General features: G+C 47.0%; 1 protein-coding gene across 2 annotated transcripts in view; it reads right to left on the bottom strand.

Annotated features, from left to right (window-relative positions):
• The window catches only part of LOC115092963 (zinc finger protein 567-like), a 1,005,854-nt gene that overhangs the window by 924,062 nt on the left and 61,347 nt on the right, over window positions 1–20,445 (bottom strand). For both annotated transcript variants that reach the window (XM_029604491.1, XM_029604483.1), the window contains 2 exons: window positions 14,675–14,801; window positions 13,816–13,929 (listed from right to left, as the gene is read on the bottom strand). In XM_029604491.1, the coding sequence (XP_029460351.1) occupies window positions 13,816–13,929; window positions 14,675–14,801 (241 nt within the window). The remainder of the gene's footprint in view (window positions 1–13,815; window positions 13,930–14,674; window positions 14,802–20,445) is intronic.

The following is a 20,445-nucleotide window of genomic DNA, read 5'->3' as shown; positions in this document are numbered from 1 at the left end:
GCTGACGTAATAATCGGAGTCTAGTACTTTCCCTTTGCTTTTTCAGAAAAGCCGCCCGGGATATAAATTTGCCCCGTAAGACCACTTTCAAGCATTCCCACACCGTTATGGCCCGGATGTCATCTGTATCATTAATATCCAAATAATCTCGAATGACCTCCTGAATTTGAGATACAAAATGATCATCTTTTAGTAAAGAATCATTAAACTTCCAAAATTTGCGGCCAGTATCTATCCCAGACATCTTGAGAGTGAACCATATGGGGGCGTGGTCGGACCAAAGAATGGGCTCAATGTCTGCTGCGAGCACTCTAGACATCAACCCCTTGCTACCCAAAAACATATCTAACCTGGAGTAGCAGTCGTGAGGCTTTGAGTAAAAGGTATAATTACGTGTCGTCGGGTAACGAACCCGCCAGACATCTACCAACCCCTGTGCTGTAATCAAGGACTTCAAAGCCTTTCGAGCTGACCTGGGCTCAGTAAAGCGATTAGTGGAGGTATCATATCTCGGATTTAAAGTTAAATTGAAATCCCCTCCAGCCACAATCTGTCCCTCCAGTTGAGTGGCTAACAAGGTATGCAAGGAATCATAGAAAAGGTCTTTCTGGACTTGCGGGCCATAAATAGCCAAAAGGGTGAACCCTTCCCGTCCCACGGCTAATTTCACCAAAACATACCTTCCCTCAGGATCAGATAGAGACCCTAATAGTTCAAAATGGAGGTCCCGATGGAGTAATATGCCCACCCCGGCATACTTAGTAGAGGGCGAGGCTGCCGCCCAAAATTGATGTGGGTATTTAGCTGATTTCATGAGACCCTGATGTTTACTCCGGAGATGGGTCTCCTGTAAATACACCACATCCGCCCTCATTCGCCCAAGTTCTTTATATAGTAGGCTGCGTTTGCGAGGTGTATTAAGACCCTTTACGTTCAGGGACACAAATTTCAAAGACGCCATCATCGTAGTATAATACCGCCCCCCGCTACCGCTCGATCATCATCCCCGACCCGCAGGGGGAAGCGTGCCGTACGTGAAGGCCAGGCACTCAGAAAGAAAGGACAGGGCCCGAACGACCAGCACCAGTATAACTCTCGGACCTTGGGTCAACCTATAAAGACAGTTAGAGTAGGAAATCCCATCCCACCCACTCCCATACAGATTAACATAGCCTGGGATAATCCACCCCTATCCCAGAAGAGAATGGGGAGAAAGTATAGCCACACCCCAGAACTCACCCATCCACCCCCGCTTATGCAATAATCACAATATGTTCAGAAGACAGCATCAGAAAACTGTGAATCTTTTAACGTAACAGGCACCGGGTAAACAGCCGGCCGAGTAAGTTCCTTATTTAACCAGGACGAGAAGGCCGCCAGAAGAGCCTCCCAGGTCGAGCCCTCTCAAAGTTCTTCAAACACCTCCTCAGGCCGGTTCCTCAGACAAGTCCGCCGGTGCGTTATTGCGCTGCAAACGTCTGCGCCCTTTTTGAGCCCTTTGCCACCGCGGCATTAAAGCAGGGACCGCCGCATTCACGTTGCGCTGCTGGGATTCCTCCGGCGGGATATCAACGATGATGTTATGCTCTTTCAAGATAGCCGCTGCTTCTGCGATCGAGGTGGCCCGATGTGTCGCTCCCTGTAGTTGGAAGGATATCCCCCCCGGGTATAGCCACCGGTACCTGATATTGGCTGTAATCAATTTAGAGGTGACACACCGAAAAGCGAACCTCTTCTTTAAAGTCGCAGCTGCCAGATCAGCATATATGCCAATTTCATGGCCCTCCCAGGTCCACGCACGCTGCTTCCGGGCAATGTTAAAGATGAGTTCCTTCTGTGCATATGAATGAAAACAAACCACCAGATCCCTGGCCCTATTCGCCACCTTGGGTCCCAGTGACCTATGAGCCCTTTCCAGCCGCACCACAGGCCTCTCTTCACCCTCCGGGTGTTCTCCCATATCCAAAAAGAAACAAGCAATGCGCTCTACCGTGTTGAAGCAGTCAGCGTATTCCTCTGTCTCAGGGACTCCGCGAATACGCAGGTTAGCTCGCCTGCTGCGATTTTCCAAGTCCTCCATTTTATCGGATAGGGATCTGGTGTACTCCTGCAGTGCCTCGTGGTCCCGTCGTAAGCCATGCCAGCTTTCCCCCTGTGTATCCAGCCGGACTTCCGCCTCATAAATCCGCCTTCCAGTCTCAGCAAGCTCCTCTTTGAAATCCGACATTATAGAGGCGATTTCGGTTTTATAATTCTTGAGGTCCTGCCGCAATTCGCAGAACCATTGCCGCATCTCAGCTCTCGTAGGGCAGTCACTATCACCCTCGCTCGATTCGGGCACATTATCATCTGTGTCAGCTATGGCCGCCGCCGCCATTTTCGAGCACTCCCCCTCCATGCTCTCGCCTCCCTTTTGGTACGAATATTTTTTTAAATCCGTTATTTTCCACTTCGCAGCCATAAGCGCTGGACTCTCGGCTCCTTCCGAAATCTGTTGCAGTAAATCGCGCAAATTATATCGTGCTGTAATCTGGCTTTTTAGAGAGGGTGGGAACGGAGCTCACCGGTTAAGTTCCGTGCATGGGGGTGACGTCACTTCCTCCCTCTCACCTGTTTTTTAATGAGTTTGACATCACCAATTGAAAAACTGTTTATTCATTAAATGAGACAAGGTAGTTCTCACTGTCTTCAGCCCCCACCAGAAGGCAGAGAAGCCAATGCATTCTTACAAGGAAAAAGGCAAGAAATCTGTATGGCTAAGGCTCCATATGACACATAGCAGGAAGTGGTGCTGTTTGTAAATAGGTACAGGCGGGCAATAGCACATGAACAGAGGGAAGCAGGCCATGTATGATCTCACCCTGCTGGTACTGTGTAGCTCATTCTCACCTCCAGCCTCTGTCACTCTAATTGCAGTCAATAACCAAAAGCTCTGCAACATCCTCCTGAAGATTTAGGATTTATTCTGGACCTGGGTAATGTGTTTCATGAACTCTTGGCAGTAGAGCTGTTTTGCTTTGTTCTCACCCTTTGCATTCCTGACCTTATTCTGTCATTCATCAATCTTATACTTCTTTTGGAATACAAGCTGCTTCTCTGGACTTCCCTTGCCTTTTACACATTACTGTTCTTTACCATCTTCAAGTTCTTCCATTGAAAAGTTTCTATCCCAATTTACTCCTTGACTCCTCATTCTGTGATTGCTCAGTGCAGGAAAATTGGTTCTTACCTGTAAATTTTCACTCCTGTAGTATCACAGATCAGTCCAGACTTCTGGATTTTGCCTCCCTGCCAGAAGATGGAGACACAGAAAGGTTCACTGACACCGCTAATAACCCAGTGTGCCACCTGCAGTCCATCAGTACTAACCTGCACCCAAGCCAAGATGATAATTCCCAAAACAACAGTAAGAATCCTGAACTCAAACTCCCACAACAAGCAGGAGAAGAGCAAATTCACAACAATATTGAAACTCAGTCCAAGAAACCAAAGGGAAACAGCTGTGGATCCCTCACACTGAATTATATACAACTCATCATCAGTACGAGCGGACTCTCTTTCCCCATCGGGTGGGTCTCTGGACTGATCTGTGGTACTACAGGAACGAAATATTAGCAGGTAAGAACCAATTTTCCTTTCCTGTATGTACCCAGATCAATCCGGACTCCTGGGATGTACCTAAGCTTCCTTAAACTGGGTAGGACCTGGAGAGTCCTGCTCGCAGAACATTCTCACCAAAGCCCATGGAAGCCGGAGCCCCAACATCCAAGCGATAGTGTCTGGTGACAATGTGCAGCGTCTTCCAATTAGCCACACTGCACATCTTCTGCGGAGATACCTGCTGAGCCTCAGCCCAAGAAATCACCTGAGAACATGTCGAGTGAACCCTCAAACCCTCAGGCCCCTGGTCGTCCCCTAGATATATATGTCGAACTAATCGCCTCCTTAAGCCATCGCACAATTGTAGTCTTAGAAGCCTGAGACCCCTTCTTAGGACCACTCCACACAACAAAAAGGTGATCTGATCTACGAAACTCAGTCACCTTCAGATACCTCAAAGAACACCTCATGTCCAAGAGCCTAAGTTCTCTTGCGTGAGGCACAGAGGACTCCAAATCCGGAAAGGCTGGAAGATCCATTGTCCGATTAAGATGGAATGCTGAAACCACCTTAGGCAGAAGAGAGGGCACCGTGCATAACAACATCCCCAGACTCTGAAATCTGCAGAAACGGATCTTGGTATGACAAAGCCTGGAGCTCCAAAATCCTCCTGGCTGAACAAATAGCCACCAAGAAAATCACCTTAAGAGTCAAGTCCTTTATGGTTTCCCTCCTCAGTAGTTCAAACAGAGCCTCACACATTCCTCTAAGCACCAGATTAAGATTCCAGGACGACAAGCCTTCCTCATTGGACACAAATTCTTCACCCACTGAAGAAAATGTATGACATCCGGATGAGTGGACAGAGAACAACCCTATATCTTACTTAGGAGACAGCTCAAAGTTGCTACCTGTACCCTAAGAGAGTTAAAGAACAGATCCTTCACCAAACCCTCCTGCAGAAAGCTGAGTAGGCTGTCCCCCAAGAATGGTACACCAGGACTCAAAGACCCTCCAAATCCTCACATACACTAAGGATGTGGAATTTCGCCTGGCCTGCAATAAGGTGATAATAACCTTTTCAGAATATCCTCTCTGTTTCAGCCATCCATAGTGCATAAACTACTGGAGGAAAAAATCAAAAGGTGGAAAAACATTTTTTCTGCTCAAGGTGACTTTCGAAACAATAAGCGATTTCTCCAGAATAAAGGCTCGTCAGGACTTCAGATGCAGACTTCAGATGCAGGGTTCCGGCCGGGTGGACGCTCCTCATTCCGAGACAACTCTGGTCCTGGGAACTGGTGTTACAAAGTTCTCACACTGAGAAACACCCAGCCCTGCTTCATATTGAAAACTCAAGCTGAGATACTCTAGGGTCTGAGAAGGCTGTAAACTGCTCTTGTGAGACACCAAGTGACCCTCTTCTGTACTTGTGGCCTGAATCAACTAGTTGTCCAGATATGGATGGACCAGAAGGCCTGCCTTGTGCATAAATGCTGCTACATACCCTTGAAGAAGGTCAGGGCCTAAAACAGATAATGAAGTCCCTGAACGGCGAAACATAGGAAACATTGATGTTCCTGGCGAATGGGAATATGTAAAAAATGAAATTCCCCTGTTTGTAGTATCTCTATTAGGAAACGCAAAGTTTCCATTCTGAAATAAGTCACACATAACAGTTGATTGACTCCCGTCCTATCCAAGATGGGCCAAAAGGATCCCCTTCATTCTTGGGAATGACAAAATAAATGGGATAGTATCTAATTTTCTTGCAATCTGTGGCCTTCAAATCCAACAGCCTCTTAAACGTAGTTCTCACTGCCACTCCCTTTTCTAGAGAGTTCCATGGAGAAACCATAAATGTGTCCAGAAGAATTTGGAGTCATCCTAGAGTCTGGCCATCTCTTACCACCTCTAGAGCCCACTGGCCCATCGCAATCTGAGACCACCTTTGAGAAAGGTGAGATAGATGCCTGAATATCTCCTGATGCAGTAGGTGGGCCCGCACACCTTTAATGCGAAGATCGAGCTGCTCTGGTTCTGGAGCCCACATCCCTATGAGGTTTCTCAGGCTGAGATATTTTAAAAGGATAAGACTTTTGAGAAGTTGCTCATCTGTAAGGATGAAACAGACAAGAAATAAGGATGCAATGCCACCGTCTTGTCCTCTTGCAAACAAGGAGCCTTGGAATCGCCCCATCTAGTCACCAACTTCTCCAACTCACTCCCAAAAAAAAAAAAAAATAGAGCGCTCTTAGAGGGCAATCTTAGGAGACTGGACTTGGAAATGGTGCCTGTCAACCAACCGCATAGCTTTAATTTGATCCTAGCCGCTATGATGGAAACTACACCTCTGGCGGCCAGCTGTACCCAGTCACAGCCACATCAGGGAAGAAGGTAGCCATCGGCAACCCCTCCTTGTGTCTCCTAAGAGAGATGGAAACTAGTCCAAGTCACAAAGGGCTGCTTAAGGATAGCTTCAACCCTCCTATCCTGATTATCTTTTACAGCTGCCCCTCCTTCCACCAGGAAGGAGGTTGATTTTATAACAGCGCATACAGGAAAATTAGTTCTTACCTGTTAATTTTCGTTCCTGTAGTACCATGGATCAGTCCAGACTGTGGGTTGAGCCTCCTTTCCAGCAGATGGAGACAGACCAAAACTGAAAGGATATCCTATATGAGGACAGAGCCTATCCTGTAACCCTTCAGTATAACAAATGTCAAAGCAGAAAACAATAAAACCAGAGTAGGATCAAGCAAGTAACCATAAAGCTCAATGGAGCAACTGTAGAACAATTGAGTAAACACGATAGAAACTAACCGCTCTTGCATATACTTGGTACATGAAAACACCAAGGCTTCCGGTGTATTTGCTCAGTATTCTTGCATAAAAATGATGTCTTGAAATTTGCAACCTGCAAGAAAATCAAGCTTCGAGAGGACAGAAAAAGACAACTGACAGGGAAGGGCGTCTGGATTGATCCGTGGTACTACAAGAACGAAAATTAACAGGTAAGAACTAATTTTCCTTTCCCTGTATGTACCCGGATCAGTCCAGACTGTGGGATGTACCAAAAGCTTCCCTAAACCGGGTGGGACCGAGACAGTCCCGCTCGAAGCACTTGCTGCCCAAAAGAACCAAAGACCGGAGCTTGCACATCCAGACGGTAGTGTCGAGCAAAGGTATGCAGAGACGTCTAAGTGGCGGCCCTGCAAATCTCCTGCGGAGAGACCGATTGACTCTCTGCCCAGGAGGTAGCTTGAGAGCGCAGTGAATGAGCCTTCAGGCCCTCGGGAACCGCCCGACCTTGGCAAAGGTAGTCCGAGGAGATCGCTTCCTTCAACCACCTTGCAATAGTGGTCTTAGAAGCCGGCTTACCCCGATTGGGCCCACTCCAGAGAACAAAGAGATGATCCAAGACTTGAAAGTCATTGGTAACCTGGAGATAGCGAAGTAAGACTCGTTTTGCATCTAGTTTACGGAGATCGCCCCCAGTCGTACCCGCAATCTCCTCTGGGGAAAGCGCAGGGAGTTCCACCGACTGGTTGACGTGGAAGAAGAGACAACCTTGGGCAAGAAGGAAGGGACCATCTTGAGGGATACTCCGGAATCAGAAAAACACAAAAAAGGTTCCCGACAGGACAATGCCTGGATCTCAGAGATCCGGCAAGCGGAGGAAACAGAGACAAGAAAGACAGTCTTGAGTGTGAGATCTTTTAAGGTAGCGCGACGGAGAGGTTCGAACGGAGCCATACAGAGAGCCCGAAGGACCAGATTAAGACTCCACGACGGACAAGTGGGCCGAGAAGACGGACGTAGGTGCTTGACGCCCTTCAAGAACCGAATCACGTCCAGATGTCCCGCTAAGGAATGACCTTCTATCCGACCCAGGAGAGAGCCGAGAGCAGAGACTTGTACGTGCAGAGAACTGAAGGAGAGACCCTTGGAGAGGCCATTCTGGAGGAAAGAGAGAACCAAGGAAACCAGTGATATGTGTTGCTTAAGGCTGAGTTCCGTGTCTATAATTACCCCTAGGTTTCTAGCCTTATCAGTTAGCTCCACTGATTTATCATTTTTAAGTTTGATGGGATTTTGAATTTTTACAATGTTTTTTCATTCAAGGTGTATAAATTCCGTTTTTCTATGTTAATTACTAGTTCCATTTGGTTTAATAGTTGTTTTATTATGTCTAGGTACAACATTGCAAAATTCAGTGTTTTCTCAATTGATTCTTCAACTGGTAGAATTAGTTGAATGTCGTCAGCATATATGACGTGTATGATACCCAGCCCTGCCAGTAGGTGGCAGAGGGGGAGCATGTAAATGTTAAATAGAGTCGCCGAGAGTGCTGATCCCTGGGGGACTCCTGTTTTTAGGTCGATTTTGTCTGATATTGTGTTTTTTATCTGTACCTGATAGATCTATTTGTAAGATAGGATGTGAACTATTCAATTGTTTTCTTTTGTAGTCCAATTTCTTCCAGTCTTTTTAATAGTATGTTATGGTTTACTGTGTCGAATGCTGTGGACAGATCTAGTAGTATCAAGATGTAGTGTTTTCTGCTATCAAATCCACGTAGTACGTTATCTGTTAGAGATATTAGTAATGTTTCGGTGCTATAGTGTTTTCTGAAGCCATGTTGTGATGGATAGAGTATGTTATTGTTGTCTAGATGTTCTGCTAGTTGCTTTTGTACTGCATTTTCTATTAATTTCGCGATCATAGGCAAGTTTGAAACAGGTCTATAGTTACTTAAGACGCTTGGGTCACTGTTTCTCTTTTTTAGAATTGGTTTAATTATTGCATTTTTCAGTGAGTCTGGCATTACTCCTTCAGTGAGTTTGGTTAAAGTGTAGGAGGTTATATCGGCTAGTTTTTTTTATATCTGTGGTGAGAATGGTGTCAATTGTATGTGGTGCAGGGTTCAACTATTTTATCATGGATTCTACTTCGGATTGTGATATCTCATCAAATGTGGAGAATTGTGTCACATCTCTTTTTTGCATTTTGATTTCCTGTTTAGTTAGGATTGGAATCTTAGCCCTAAGGTTTGAGATTTTGTCTGAGAAATAGTGTGCTAAGTCGTTGCACTTATTTTCTTGTGGTGTTTGGGGCATATCTGCTTTATCATTGGTCAGATTTTTAACTATGTTGAATAGTGTTCTTGGGTTATGTGAGAATTTTTCAATTGGGCCCTCGTGGAGCGAGTACCAGTTCCTATCTGAAATAGAACTCACAGTGTTCACGTCTGCGATCGCTTCCAGGCAGTAAGGAGTCTTCTGAGCATTCAGGGACGTAGGCCCTCGAGGAGCGAGTACCAGATCCCATCTTAGCAATCTGAAATCAAGAAGAGAGAGCGAGGCCCCCGAGGAGCGGGTACCCCTTGGTAAGTTGAGGAGGCAGTGCAACAGAGAGAGAGTTATCCCCCGTTGATAACTCGATTCGTAGTTGCAAGCAAAGACCTTTTAAGTTGGAAGCGGATGACGTCACTACGGGGGGACGTCCCCGAGGTTCATGCCCTTGCCGTACAAACTCTGGAGCACGTACACCTTTACGTCATCAGGAACATGGCGGATCCGCAGCGTCAGGCCAGCCCGGGGATTCCAGGGAGAAGCAGCGAGGAGAAGCCACGGCAGCATCTGTCCGTCAGACCCAAAGGGAGTCACCGAGGGCGAGAACAGGCACTAATACAACACTCAGCTCTCTCAATGGGGCCAAGAGCTGAAGAATGGCTCACTAGTCCGGAGAGAGGAGGGCAAACAGCAGCAGTGAGACTTCCTCAGATGTCAACCCACCTCTGATAAAAGAGAGAGAGGCGTCCCCCTATCTCCTGTTCCTGGGAGTGGGTCGGCAAACCTTCATCGGGAGGCTCGGTAGGTTCCATTATCCAAGCCTGCACACCTTCTGGGTTGTTTGGGATGAAAGGACTGAGACCTACCGAAGGGTCAAGTTCTCTGAAAGGTTGCTTCTCTATAGGGTCAAAAACGCTTGTATCCTCTAGCACGACCTCTCATGTTAAGGGCGTGTGGTATCTGCTTCTTATCCTCCGTCAAATGAGGAAACGGAGATTCACCACACTTACTGGCCAGTTTCTCCAACTAACTCCCAAATAAGAGCGAGCCTTTAAAGGACAATTTGGTGAGGCTAGCCTTGGAGGTCACATCGGCTGACCAATTTCTCAGCCATAACTGATGCCTGGCCGCTACTATCAAAGCTCTGGCTGAAGTGCATACCAAATCACAGCCTGTATCCACCGAGAAGGCAGCAGCTGATTCCATAACTGTCCTGGAGTTTGCCCTAGAGTCATCAACCTCCTGGGAGAGAAACAAACAAGAGCAAGACACCAAGGAACAACAAGAAGTGAACTGCAAGGTCATCGCCACTGCTTCAAATGCTTGCTTAAGTATAGTTTCAATCTTTGTATCATGACCATCCTTCAAGACCAGTTCTCCTTCCATGGAATAGTGGTCTGCTCAGAGACTGCACCCTCAAGTGCATCTACCTTTGGAAAACGTAAGCGCTCTCTTACTACTGGATCCAGAGGGTAAAGGCCTTCCAAAATTCGACTCCCTTTGAAATTAGCCTCTGGGGCTCCCCCCACTCAAAATCAACCAGTTCTTGAATGGACTCCATCATGGTTAAAAAACAAGAGGCTTTTCGCAAGGAAACCAAAATGGGATTTCTCTTTGGCTCAGACACAGAATCTGCCCTAGGAACCCCGAGCATTTTCAAGGTCTGGGAAATCAGAGCTGGCAATTCATCTCTATGAAAGAACCATAGCATAGTTCTATACGGTTCGAATCCTGGAGGAATTTCTCCATCCTCAAGAGAGTCAGGATTGGCGTCATCATCTGTGCCATCTGGATCTCTATCAGGTAGTCCTGCTGCTGCTCTAGCAATACTCCGGTGCTTAACAGTAGGTCCAGGCAAGGATCCTACCTGTGACTCTGCTCTGGAAGCATTGGATAGGGCTGAGGACTGCGCCTGAAGAAAGATTGCAACCCCTGGAAAAATTCTACCCAGGAAAACGTAGAAGTATCCAGATGAGGAGGTACTTGAGGTGTACTTACGGAGTTATCTTCATCTGCAGAAGAACCAGTTAGGGAAGTTCCAAATTCAGGTGTCCCACCTGACATGTCTTTACCCAGGCCTATATCTGGCTGGGAAGAGCCAGGCTTAGTGAAATCAGAGGAAGATAATTCTCCCTGAGCCTCCAAAAAGCAGTGACACAAGTTAGCAGGCACTCCTGGCTGAGATGCCCAAATATGACAGGCAGTGCAAAGAGAAAGATCCTTAGGATTCTTAGGTATAGGTGCCATTATGGTTGACAGTATGCTGAGCGGCGACCAGAAGCATGCATCTAGCTGTGGGTTTTTTTTTTTTTTGAGAGATCCAAAAATTCTAGGTATCCATCCTAGGTGTACAAAAATTAGGCATCCAAGACTAAGATGTCTCAAACCTAGGCGTCCACAACTTAGGTGTCCCTAGGATAGGTGCCACTGAACTTAAGCGCACAGCAAAGCACAACTTGTGTGCCCAGATAAGCATGCGGCCACTAAAGTCATCGCTTAACTTGGATGCACAGACTACAAGGCTCGACTAAGCACCCAAAAACTGGATGCACAACCTGGACGCCCAGCTAGACTTGAAACGCCGTTGAGGCCTACCATGCGGCATGCAGCAAAAAAGCCTCAGAGTGAGGCCTAGCCTACAGAGGCTGCTCAACATGCCAGGCTGCCCATGACCCTCAACCTCCCCTGGAGTGGGATGAATGTCGGAACGCTGCACTGAGCACGGACACCATGGGAAAGAGGAAACCCTACACTAAAAAAACTCTCCTCCGTCTTTGTATATTTTTTTTAAAGACATAACCTGAGCTTAACCTGGCTGAGTACAGAGACGGTCTCCGGCTGCGGGAGGAGAGGGCATACTCCGTTACTGCTGCACTTGGCTTCCTGCACCCGCTGCCTTTCAGCTGCTTAATCAGCTAAGCCCTCGCTGGCTGAAAACCAGCTACCGGACCAAGGCACTCATCTGAGGGACCATAGAAATCACCTTAGGAATTAACTTGGGAAGAGACCATTTGGTATCACTGCAGGAGAGCAGGGCAGATTTATTTTCCTTATTTCTCCTTTTTCAAAATGAAGCAATCCCCAATAGGGAGATGCACATCCACCATCTGCTGGAGACAGAGAATACTGGCAGGCTGATGTCACTGCAGGGATATAATATACTGTGATGTCAGTTTGCTCCGTCTCCATCTGCTGGTAGAGGTGCATAACCCACTTGCTCTGGATTCATCTGACTGGGTGCTAAGAAATTTGTCCCTACCAGTCTCCCTCTCCTTAAATTCCCCACCCAGTCCTTACACTTCTCCCTCTATATTAATCCCTGCACTCACCAACTTGATTCAGGCACTCACCACCCCCAGCTAGCAGCCCGAGACTGCAGCTAGTTATCCCATCCCACCCCTCCTGCCTGCCACCACCTCAACATCTGTTCCTTTTCATTCAGCATCACGCAGCTGTCAGGGAGACTGAGCCAAGCAGGGCCTGAACTCTGGAACTAGTCTTGTCCCAAATCTTGCAAGAAGGGGAGACCAGCATGGGAGTTCAGGCAAACTCATAGAGCTGTACATTGTTCCAGAGCTAAATGGGAGCTTACGCTGCATTAGGTTACAAAAATCTTAGGAGCTTGGTGAAATGTCTGGGGGTCTAGACAACCTGGCACTTGAGATTTGTTAAGCTGTGTGCAAGGGGACCGATGTACTAGACTTCATTCACACTAACACAAGTTGTAACGCAGATTAAACATGTGTTAAGGAATGTTACCATTAATGTAATTTAGCACATCAGTCCTCATTAGTGCAGAGTTAAAGAGGATTACCAGTAATAAAAATGTTAATGAGCTATGCTGCATGCAAATCACTCATTAATAGTACAATACATTTTACATTAACCCAACATTGCAAATGTTTAAGTGCATCTCCCCTAGATGTAGCAAAGTTGTTCTGCTTAACCTCCATGGCTAAATGACTCCACACTGCCCTCTCTGGGTGGGTTCTCCTCCCCTTCAGTAATGCAGATGCCTCTTCACTCCCACCATCCTTTGCAACAGCACACAAGCTCAACCTCATGACCGTGCAGAATGAAGAACCTAGCCAGACTGATTTCATCCCCCCTTCCTGGGATCTCCACCTCCATCAGGTGTCACCTCCTGCCCCACCAGGCAGTTTATCCCAAACAAAGTGGTGGAACAGACACAGGGACAAGAGAAGGGTTGATGGTTTCTTACCCCACCAGAGCCAAAACAGAAAATGACACCGGCTGTCCTTAATAAATGCGCCCAAGAGGAATTTTATACTCACTTATTACAGGAGGATGAATCTCTTCAGTCACCTCTGATTCAGGAGGATCCATGAAGGGCAGATCTTCCTCTTGTTTGACGCTCAGTGAGAACACAGACGTTACAATCGGAAGGCCTGTGATGAGAAAACAGAAATGTCCTAGAAGGATTCACCGAGGACCTGCTAATATTATATTGGGAAAGGGATTTTAAGGGGCCGATGCAATATTATTCGCGGAAAGCGGGTGCTGATTTTTTAGCGCCCACTTTCTTAACGCACGCATGGCGCCCGCAAGGGGGGCACCATGCAATACGCAAATTAGCAGGCCGCGCTAGCAAGGAGGCGATAGGGTCGCTAGCGCGACCTTAGCACCTCCTTGCTAATGCGACCCCGCGGTTACCGGTGGTCTGCCGATTATGAACACTGATGCCGAGTTTATCAGCATCGGTTTTCATTACTGCAGCCGGCTGGTTATGAAAACCTACGCCGAGCATATCAGCGTCGGTCTTCAAAGTGGCCGGCAGAGATTTATTTTTTTTTACTTTTTTCGGTGCGCTCAGACGCACATTTATTTTTTTGCATTTGGAGTGAATGAGTAATAGCCTCCTTCACATGCATTTGCATGTGATGAGCGCTAACTCATTCACTCCGCGTCGGACGCACATTAAATAGGCTCTAATCCTCCTATTGCATTAGGGGGTGGATTAGCGCCTATTTAACCCGCGTCTGACAGCGGGTTAAACAGTGCACTTGGCTGAGCGCACTGTATTGCATCGGGCCCCTAAGTCTCCAAAGTTTTGAAGTTAATGACCCTTCTCCTGGGATCTGAAAATGCAAAAGCCTTTAAATCCAGAAGTTTTACTTACTAAAGGTGGGGTCCTTCATGTTTTCTTTTCCCTTCAGTTCACAGTGTTGAGTGAAATATTTCTCATCTTCCCTTTTAATCTTAAATATTATATCAGGATTAAGAATTGAATAACCTGCCAATAAAACAGCAAAATTACACTTCAAATGTGTACTTTGAGAGCCCCTGGGAGTTTCATCTGTTTCCTTTTTGACAGAGCAATGTGTATATATCTGTGTGTGTGTATCTGTGGGTGTATTTTTGTGACAAAGCTTGGTGAGAAGAGACAGTTGCAGGCTGCCACTTGATTAAGGTAAAACCTTGGAGGAGTTTTGGTACTGTGATTTCTATTCATGACACTTCTAGGTGGGGGCATTGCAGGTGAAAACCTTCTCTGCCAGCATGTGCCTTGCTAGGGAGGAGGAGTCCCAACTGAAAGGAAAACTGAAGTCCTGGGATATAATGGTAATTATTCAGAGGCCAGTGAGAGGGAGAAAGGGGAAATTTAATCTGTGACATTGTGTTACCACATGGAAGGGTTACTTGTTGTACAGCAGTTATGTAGTACAGAGCTAACATATTAAGCTCTTACATAGATGGAGATGAGAAGTAAATCCTTCCTTCCTCTATGCCAGATTTTGTTGTAGAGAAAAAAGAGACAGACTCCAGCTGGTCTTCAATGAATATCTAGTTTAACAAAGACTTTTTGTCTTACAGCACAGAGGAGCATCTTGTGCCGGGCCTGCAGCATTGGTGTCTCTCACTAGGACCTGGAGAGCTACAGCAGCTCTTGTTGGACTTAGGCTGACACCAGAAGCTAGGACCCAAATTTTAGGTGCCTAAGGGCCCTGGCACCAATAAAATAGAAAATGCATATTTACCGCATGACTTGAGGATGCCGTGAATCTCCTTGATGACCTTCTTGTACAGCTCCTTCTGCCATTCTCCCACAATGCCCCACTCCACTTCCAAGAAATAAGCAGCGACGTCACCGAATGTGACCGATGCCTGGAACAGCAAACAGGACACCCTCAGCCCCTCTCACAAACTGTGTTAAATGGACTCTCAGTGAAATCAGCTCCTCAGTCAGATTATATCATGGAGAGAGCTCAGTTCTCTTAAATCTCCAGTATTTTGCAGAGATCTCCTGGACCCCAGAGAAACACTGGGAATCTTGGGTGCTGGCTGATTCAGCAGAAGGAGGGAGGAAGACATATCCAGGCTGGAGACATCAGCCCGTGTAGGCTGGACGAAGGAAGAGGCAGCAGCAGATGAATAGGTGGGAGAGGCTGGATTGAGTCTCAAGGGGGAAAAGCAGAGGTGAGGTAATGGGGCCTGGGGAGACAGAAAAAAAAGAATGTGTGTTTGTGAGAGAGGGTGTTTGAAAAAGTATACGTGTTAGTGTGTGTGAGAGTGTTCACATCTCTGAGTGTGTATGTGTGTGCATATTTATGTGTGAAATGAGAAATGACTACTTACCTGATAATTTCCTTTTCTTTAGGACAATTAGATGAATCCAGAACAAGTGGGTTATGCACCTCTACCAGCAGAAGGAGACGGAGCAAGCTGACGTCACAGTACATGAACCCCTGCAGTGACCTCAGCCTGCTGGTATCCTCTTCGAAAGCAACTGTGGACAGACTAGAAAAAACTTGATTAAAAACAGCCATCAAGCACCACTGAGCTCACTGAAGAACATAACAACTCTAGTCTAGGGACTGGAGTAACACCAGTAATCCCTGTAACACGTAGGCACACAGAAGGATCAATATGCAATCATTCGGCAGCTGAGGGAAGGAAGCAGGATTCATCTGATTGCCCTAAAGAAAAGGAAATTATCAGGTAAGTAGTCATTTCTCATTTCTTAGTATCCAGTCAGATGAATCCAGAACAAGTGGGATGTACCCAAGCTTCTCCTGAACAGGGTGGGAGGCTGCCCGCGGTCCAGACAAAACCGCATGCCCAAAGGCCGTGTCCTCCCAGGCCTGAACATCCAGGTGATAATACCTGGAAAAGGTGGGTAAGGAGGCCCACGTTGCAGCTCAGCAAATGTTGACAGAAGACAACAATCAAACTTCTGCCCGAGTGGAAAGAACCCAAATCTGACTAGGTAATGGCTTCCCAGCATCCACGTATGTAGCCGTGACTACTTCCTTAATCCAGCGAGCTATTGTAGCCCACGAGGCTGGCTCTCCCTGTCTAGTTCCACCGTGAAGGATAAACAGGTGATCTGACTTCTGCAAATTCCTGAGAATGTGTCTCTTGACATCCAAGGGTCGCAACAGACAATACTCCTCCTCATCTCTCTCTTTCTCAGCAAATGTTGACAGAAGACAACAATCAAACTTCTGCCCGAGTGGAAAGAACCCAAATCTGACTAGGTAATGGCTTCCCAGCATCCACGTATGTAGCCGTGACTACTTCCTTAATCCAGCGAGCTATTGTAGCCCACGAGGCTGGCTCTCCCTGTCTAGTTCCACCGTGAAGGATAAACAGGTGATCTGACTTCTGCAAATTCCTGAGAATGTGTCTCTTGACATCCAAGGGTCGCAACAGACAATACTCCTCCTCATCTCTCTCTTTATAGATAGACGGCAGGGAGACAGTCTGATTCAAGTGAAACTCAGTGACCACCTCCAGTAAAAAGGAAGGAACAGTGCGCAGCTGTACTGCCCCTGGAGACACCTGGAGAAACTTCTCCTGGCAAGACAAGGTCTACAGTTCGGAAACCCTACAACCCAAACAAATTGCACAAGGAAACACCATTGTCAAGATCAGCAACTGCAATGAGAGAGTTCGCAGCAGTCTAAATGTAGGCCCTGCCAAAAAATCCAAGACCAAATTAAGACTCCATAGGGGCACCGGAAACTGCAAAAGAGGACGAAGAGGTTTCACTGCTTTTAGAAAACGGGCCACATCAGGAAGAGCCGACAAGGATCCACCATTTACCTGACCCCTGAAACAGGCAAGAGCCGCTACTTGTACCTTTAAGAAATTAAGAGCCCTTTATACAATCCATCCCACAAAAATTCCAAAACAAGTGGAATCTTGACTAGGGAAGAAAGAGTACCTCTATTCTCACACCAAGCCTCAAATACTCTCCAAACTCACACATAGGCCAGGGAAGTAGAGAACTTTCAAGCTCTTAGCAAGGTGGAAATCACTGCCACAGAGTATTCCCATTTCAGCAAGCGAGCCCGTTCAAGGGCCATTCTGTAAGACAATATTGAGTTGGATCTTTGTGAAGGACAGGTCCCTGCTATAACAGTGGAGCGCACTGTTAGCCCGGGTTTGGATGCACGTTTTCGACGCACTAGCGTTACCCCTTATACAGTAAGGGGTAATAGCGCGTCGAAAACGCGCAGCCAACCCCCCCGAAACTAATAGTGCCCACAACATGCAAATGCATGTTGATGGCTCTATTAGTTATTCCCACGTGATACAGAAAGTAAAATGTGCAGCCAAGCCGCACTTTATACTTTCAGAAATTAACGCCTGCCCAAAGGCTGGCGTTAATTTCGGCCGGCACCGGGGAAGTGTACAGAAAAGCAGAAAAAAAGGAAAATGAGTTCTTACCTGTTAATTTTCGTTCCTGTAGTACCAAGGATCAGTCCAGACTGCTGGGTCATGCCTCCCTTCCAGTAGATGGAGTCAGAGAAAAGCTGAAAAGCACCCAACATATAACCTGGTGTGCCACCTTCGAACCCTCAGTATAATCAATATCAAAGCAGAATGAATAGCTGTTAATATAACTATTTTATTGTATTGGAATTCAGCAACCAATGACTAGACCGAGTCAAACTTAAATGTCTAGAAGTAAACCTATTGAAGTAACAATTTATAGGAACGTCAAAAATAACACTAACTGTGTCGCGTAGATACGTAGTCTGCGAAATAATCTGCCAAGAGAAATATAAACTGTAGTACGGACTCTCCTGCCAATGGGTGAGCGTCTGGACTGATCCTTGGTACTACAGGAATGAAAATTAACAGGTAAGAACTAATTTTTCTTTCCGTACGTATCAGGATCAGTCCAGACTGCTGGGATGTACCCAAGCTGCCCTAAAAGCGGTGGGGCCTGGAGAATCCGGCACGGAGCACACTGCTGCCGAAGGAATCCACCTTCGGATCCCGGACATCCAACCGGTAATGTTTAGCAAATGTGTGCAATGATTTCCAAGTGGCCGCCCGGCAAATCTCTTGGGGCGAAACGCATTGGCTTTCCGCCCATGACGCTGCTTGTGACCTAAGAAATGCGCCTTAAGGCCCTCTGGTAGTGGGCGCCCATGATATATGTAAGCAGTCTTTCAACCATCGTGCAATAGTAGTCTTAGAAGCTTTAGATCCTTTCTTAGGGCCGCTCCACAACACAAAAAGATGATCAGACAATCTGAACGGATTGGTAACCAATAGATATTGTAAAAGGACTCTACGGACATCCAGCCTCTTCAGGTCCTTATCTTCAACAGAGAATGCGGGCAACTCGATAGACTGGTTGACATGAAATGTCGAAACTACCTTCGGAAGGAATGAGGGCACTGTCCGAATAGAAATCCTGGAATCAGAAATATGCAGAAAAGGCTCTTGACATGACAAGGCTTGGAGCTCCAAAACTCATCTAGCCGAACAGATAGCCACTAGAAACACCATCTTAAGCGTTAAATCCTTCAACGTGGCCCGCTTCAAAGGCTCAAAGGGAGACCCGCAAAGACTACGGAGAAGCAAATTTAAACTCCATGATGGACATATCGCGCACACTGGAGGTTCAAGTGCTTGGCCCCTTTCAAGAACCGTGCCACATCTGGATGAGCAGCAATGGAAGTACCATCAATCTTACCACGAAAACAGCCTAAGGCTGCTACCTGCACCCGGAGTGAACTATACGCCAAGCCCTTCCTTAATCTGTCCTGTAAAAAGGCAAGAATGTGGCACATTTAAAACTAATCGGAGAAAGTTCTTTTTCACTCAATGCACAATTAAACTCTGGAATTTGTTGCCAGAGGATGTGGTTAGTGCAGTTAGTATAGCTGTGTTTAAAAAAGGATTGGATAAGTTCTTGGACGAGAAGTCCATTACCTGCTATTAATTAAGTTGACTTAGATAATAACCACCGCTATTACTAGCAACGGTAACATGGAATAGACTTAGTTTTTGGGTACTTGTCAGGTTCTTATGGCCTGGATTGGCCACTGTTGGAAACAGGATGCTGGGCTTGATGGACCCTTGGTCTGACCCAGTATGGCATGTTCTTATGTTCTTAATAGTGGCTTGCCGTGGGGGCAAAGTCAACCCACGGCACCAAGAATCAAACACCTTCCATACTCGAATGTAGGCGATGGATGTAGAAGGTTTTTTTGCCCTCAGAAGGGTGGTAATAACCGCCTTCGAGTAACCATTCTTTCTTAATTGTCTCCTCTCATAAGCCAAGCCGCTAGACAGAAGCGGTCTGCTTGATCGAAAAATACTAGATCCTGATGGAGAAGGTTCGGCAGATGACTGAGACGTAAGGGACCGTCCACCGCTAGATTGACCAGATCCACGAACCACGGTCTTCGCGGCCACTCCGGAGCTACTAGAATCACCGGTCCTTGGTGATATTCTATGCGTCGTAATACTTTTCCTACCAATGGCCAAGGAGGAAACATATAAAGGAGAATGTGGGACGGCCAAGGAAGTACCAGGGCGTCCACCCCTTCCGATCCATGATCCCTTCTGCGACTGAAGAAACGGGACGCCTTGGTGTTCAGATGAGTCGCCATTAAGTCTAGGCTGGGAGTCCCCCATCGGCTCGAGATTAGCTGCATCGCTTCCTCGGATAGCGTCCATTCTCCGGGATCCGATGGGTCTGAGCTGGAGCCCGAGGCCAACGTGGTCTTTAAATGGCCTAACTCACCTCTCCGCCTTCTCACGGCCCCCGCTGCAGGACCGCCCACTCCTGGTGCCTCACATCCGGCACAGAAGGACACATAAAAGACACAGGCAAGCCCTCGGCGTCTCATGCCGGGTGTCTCGCGCTGAAGGAGCGAGACTAAGGGGCCTGCCCCTTTGCGCGCCCCTTTGCGCTTCCCCTTCAGCTTCCCCTACTCTACAACATTCCCCCGCTCCTTCTACCCCATCCCCCTCCCCCTTATCAAAGACCACTGCTCCCCCTACCGACGAACTATCTACTTTCACTCTTCTCTCACCTCATAACCACTCGGTGGCACACAGCCCCCCAACTCTTCCACTCCCACCCTAGTCTCACACCTACCCCCCTGCTCCCATTGCACAAGTGGCTATACCTTTCAAATGCTCCTTACGATTCTCCCACGTCCCATTCTCACCCTCAAGCATCGCTCCTGAACAAATAACCTAACCTACCCAAGCTCTACAACCCTCTTTCAAAGGAAGCTTATCCCAATTATGGCATCCCCTCTAACCCAGTTCCTGGGCCTCTCTTTGATATCTCTCATACTTTTCAATGCCCAATCTTTATTGAAAAAAATCTCACTTGCTTAACGACCTCCTCCTCGATTCCAAACCAGACATATGCACAATCACAGAAACTTGGTTAAAACACACCGACATCTCACTCCTCAACCAATTGCCTACAGACTCCTACGACTTTATCTCTATACCCAGAAAAAGAAAGAGAGGTGGGGGCATTCTCCTG

The sequence above is a fragment of the Rhinatrema bivittatum genome, chromosome 1, assembly GCF_901001135.1.
Source record: "Rhinatrema bivittatum chromosome 1, aRhiBiv1.1, whole genome shotgun sequence".
NCBI classification, from domain to species: domain Eukaryota; kingdom Metazoa; phylum Chordata; class Amphibia; order Gymnophiona; family Rhinatrematidae; genus Rhinatrema; species Rhinatrema bivittatum.
Note: the sequence above shows the minus strand (reverse complement) of the source record. Positions and strands in the feature narration are given on the sequence as shown.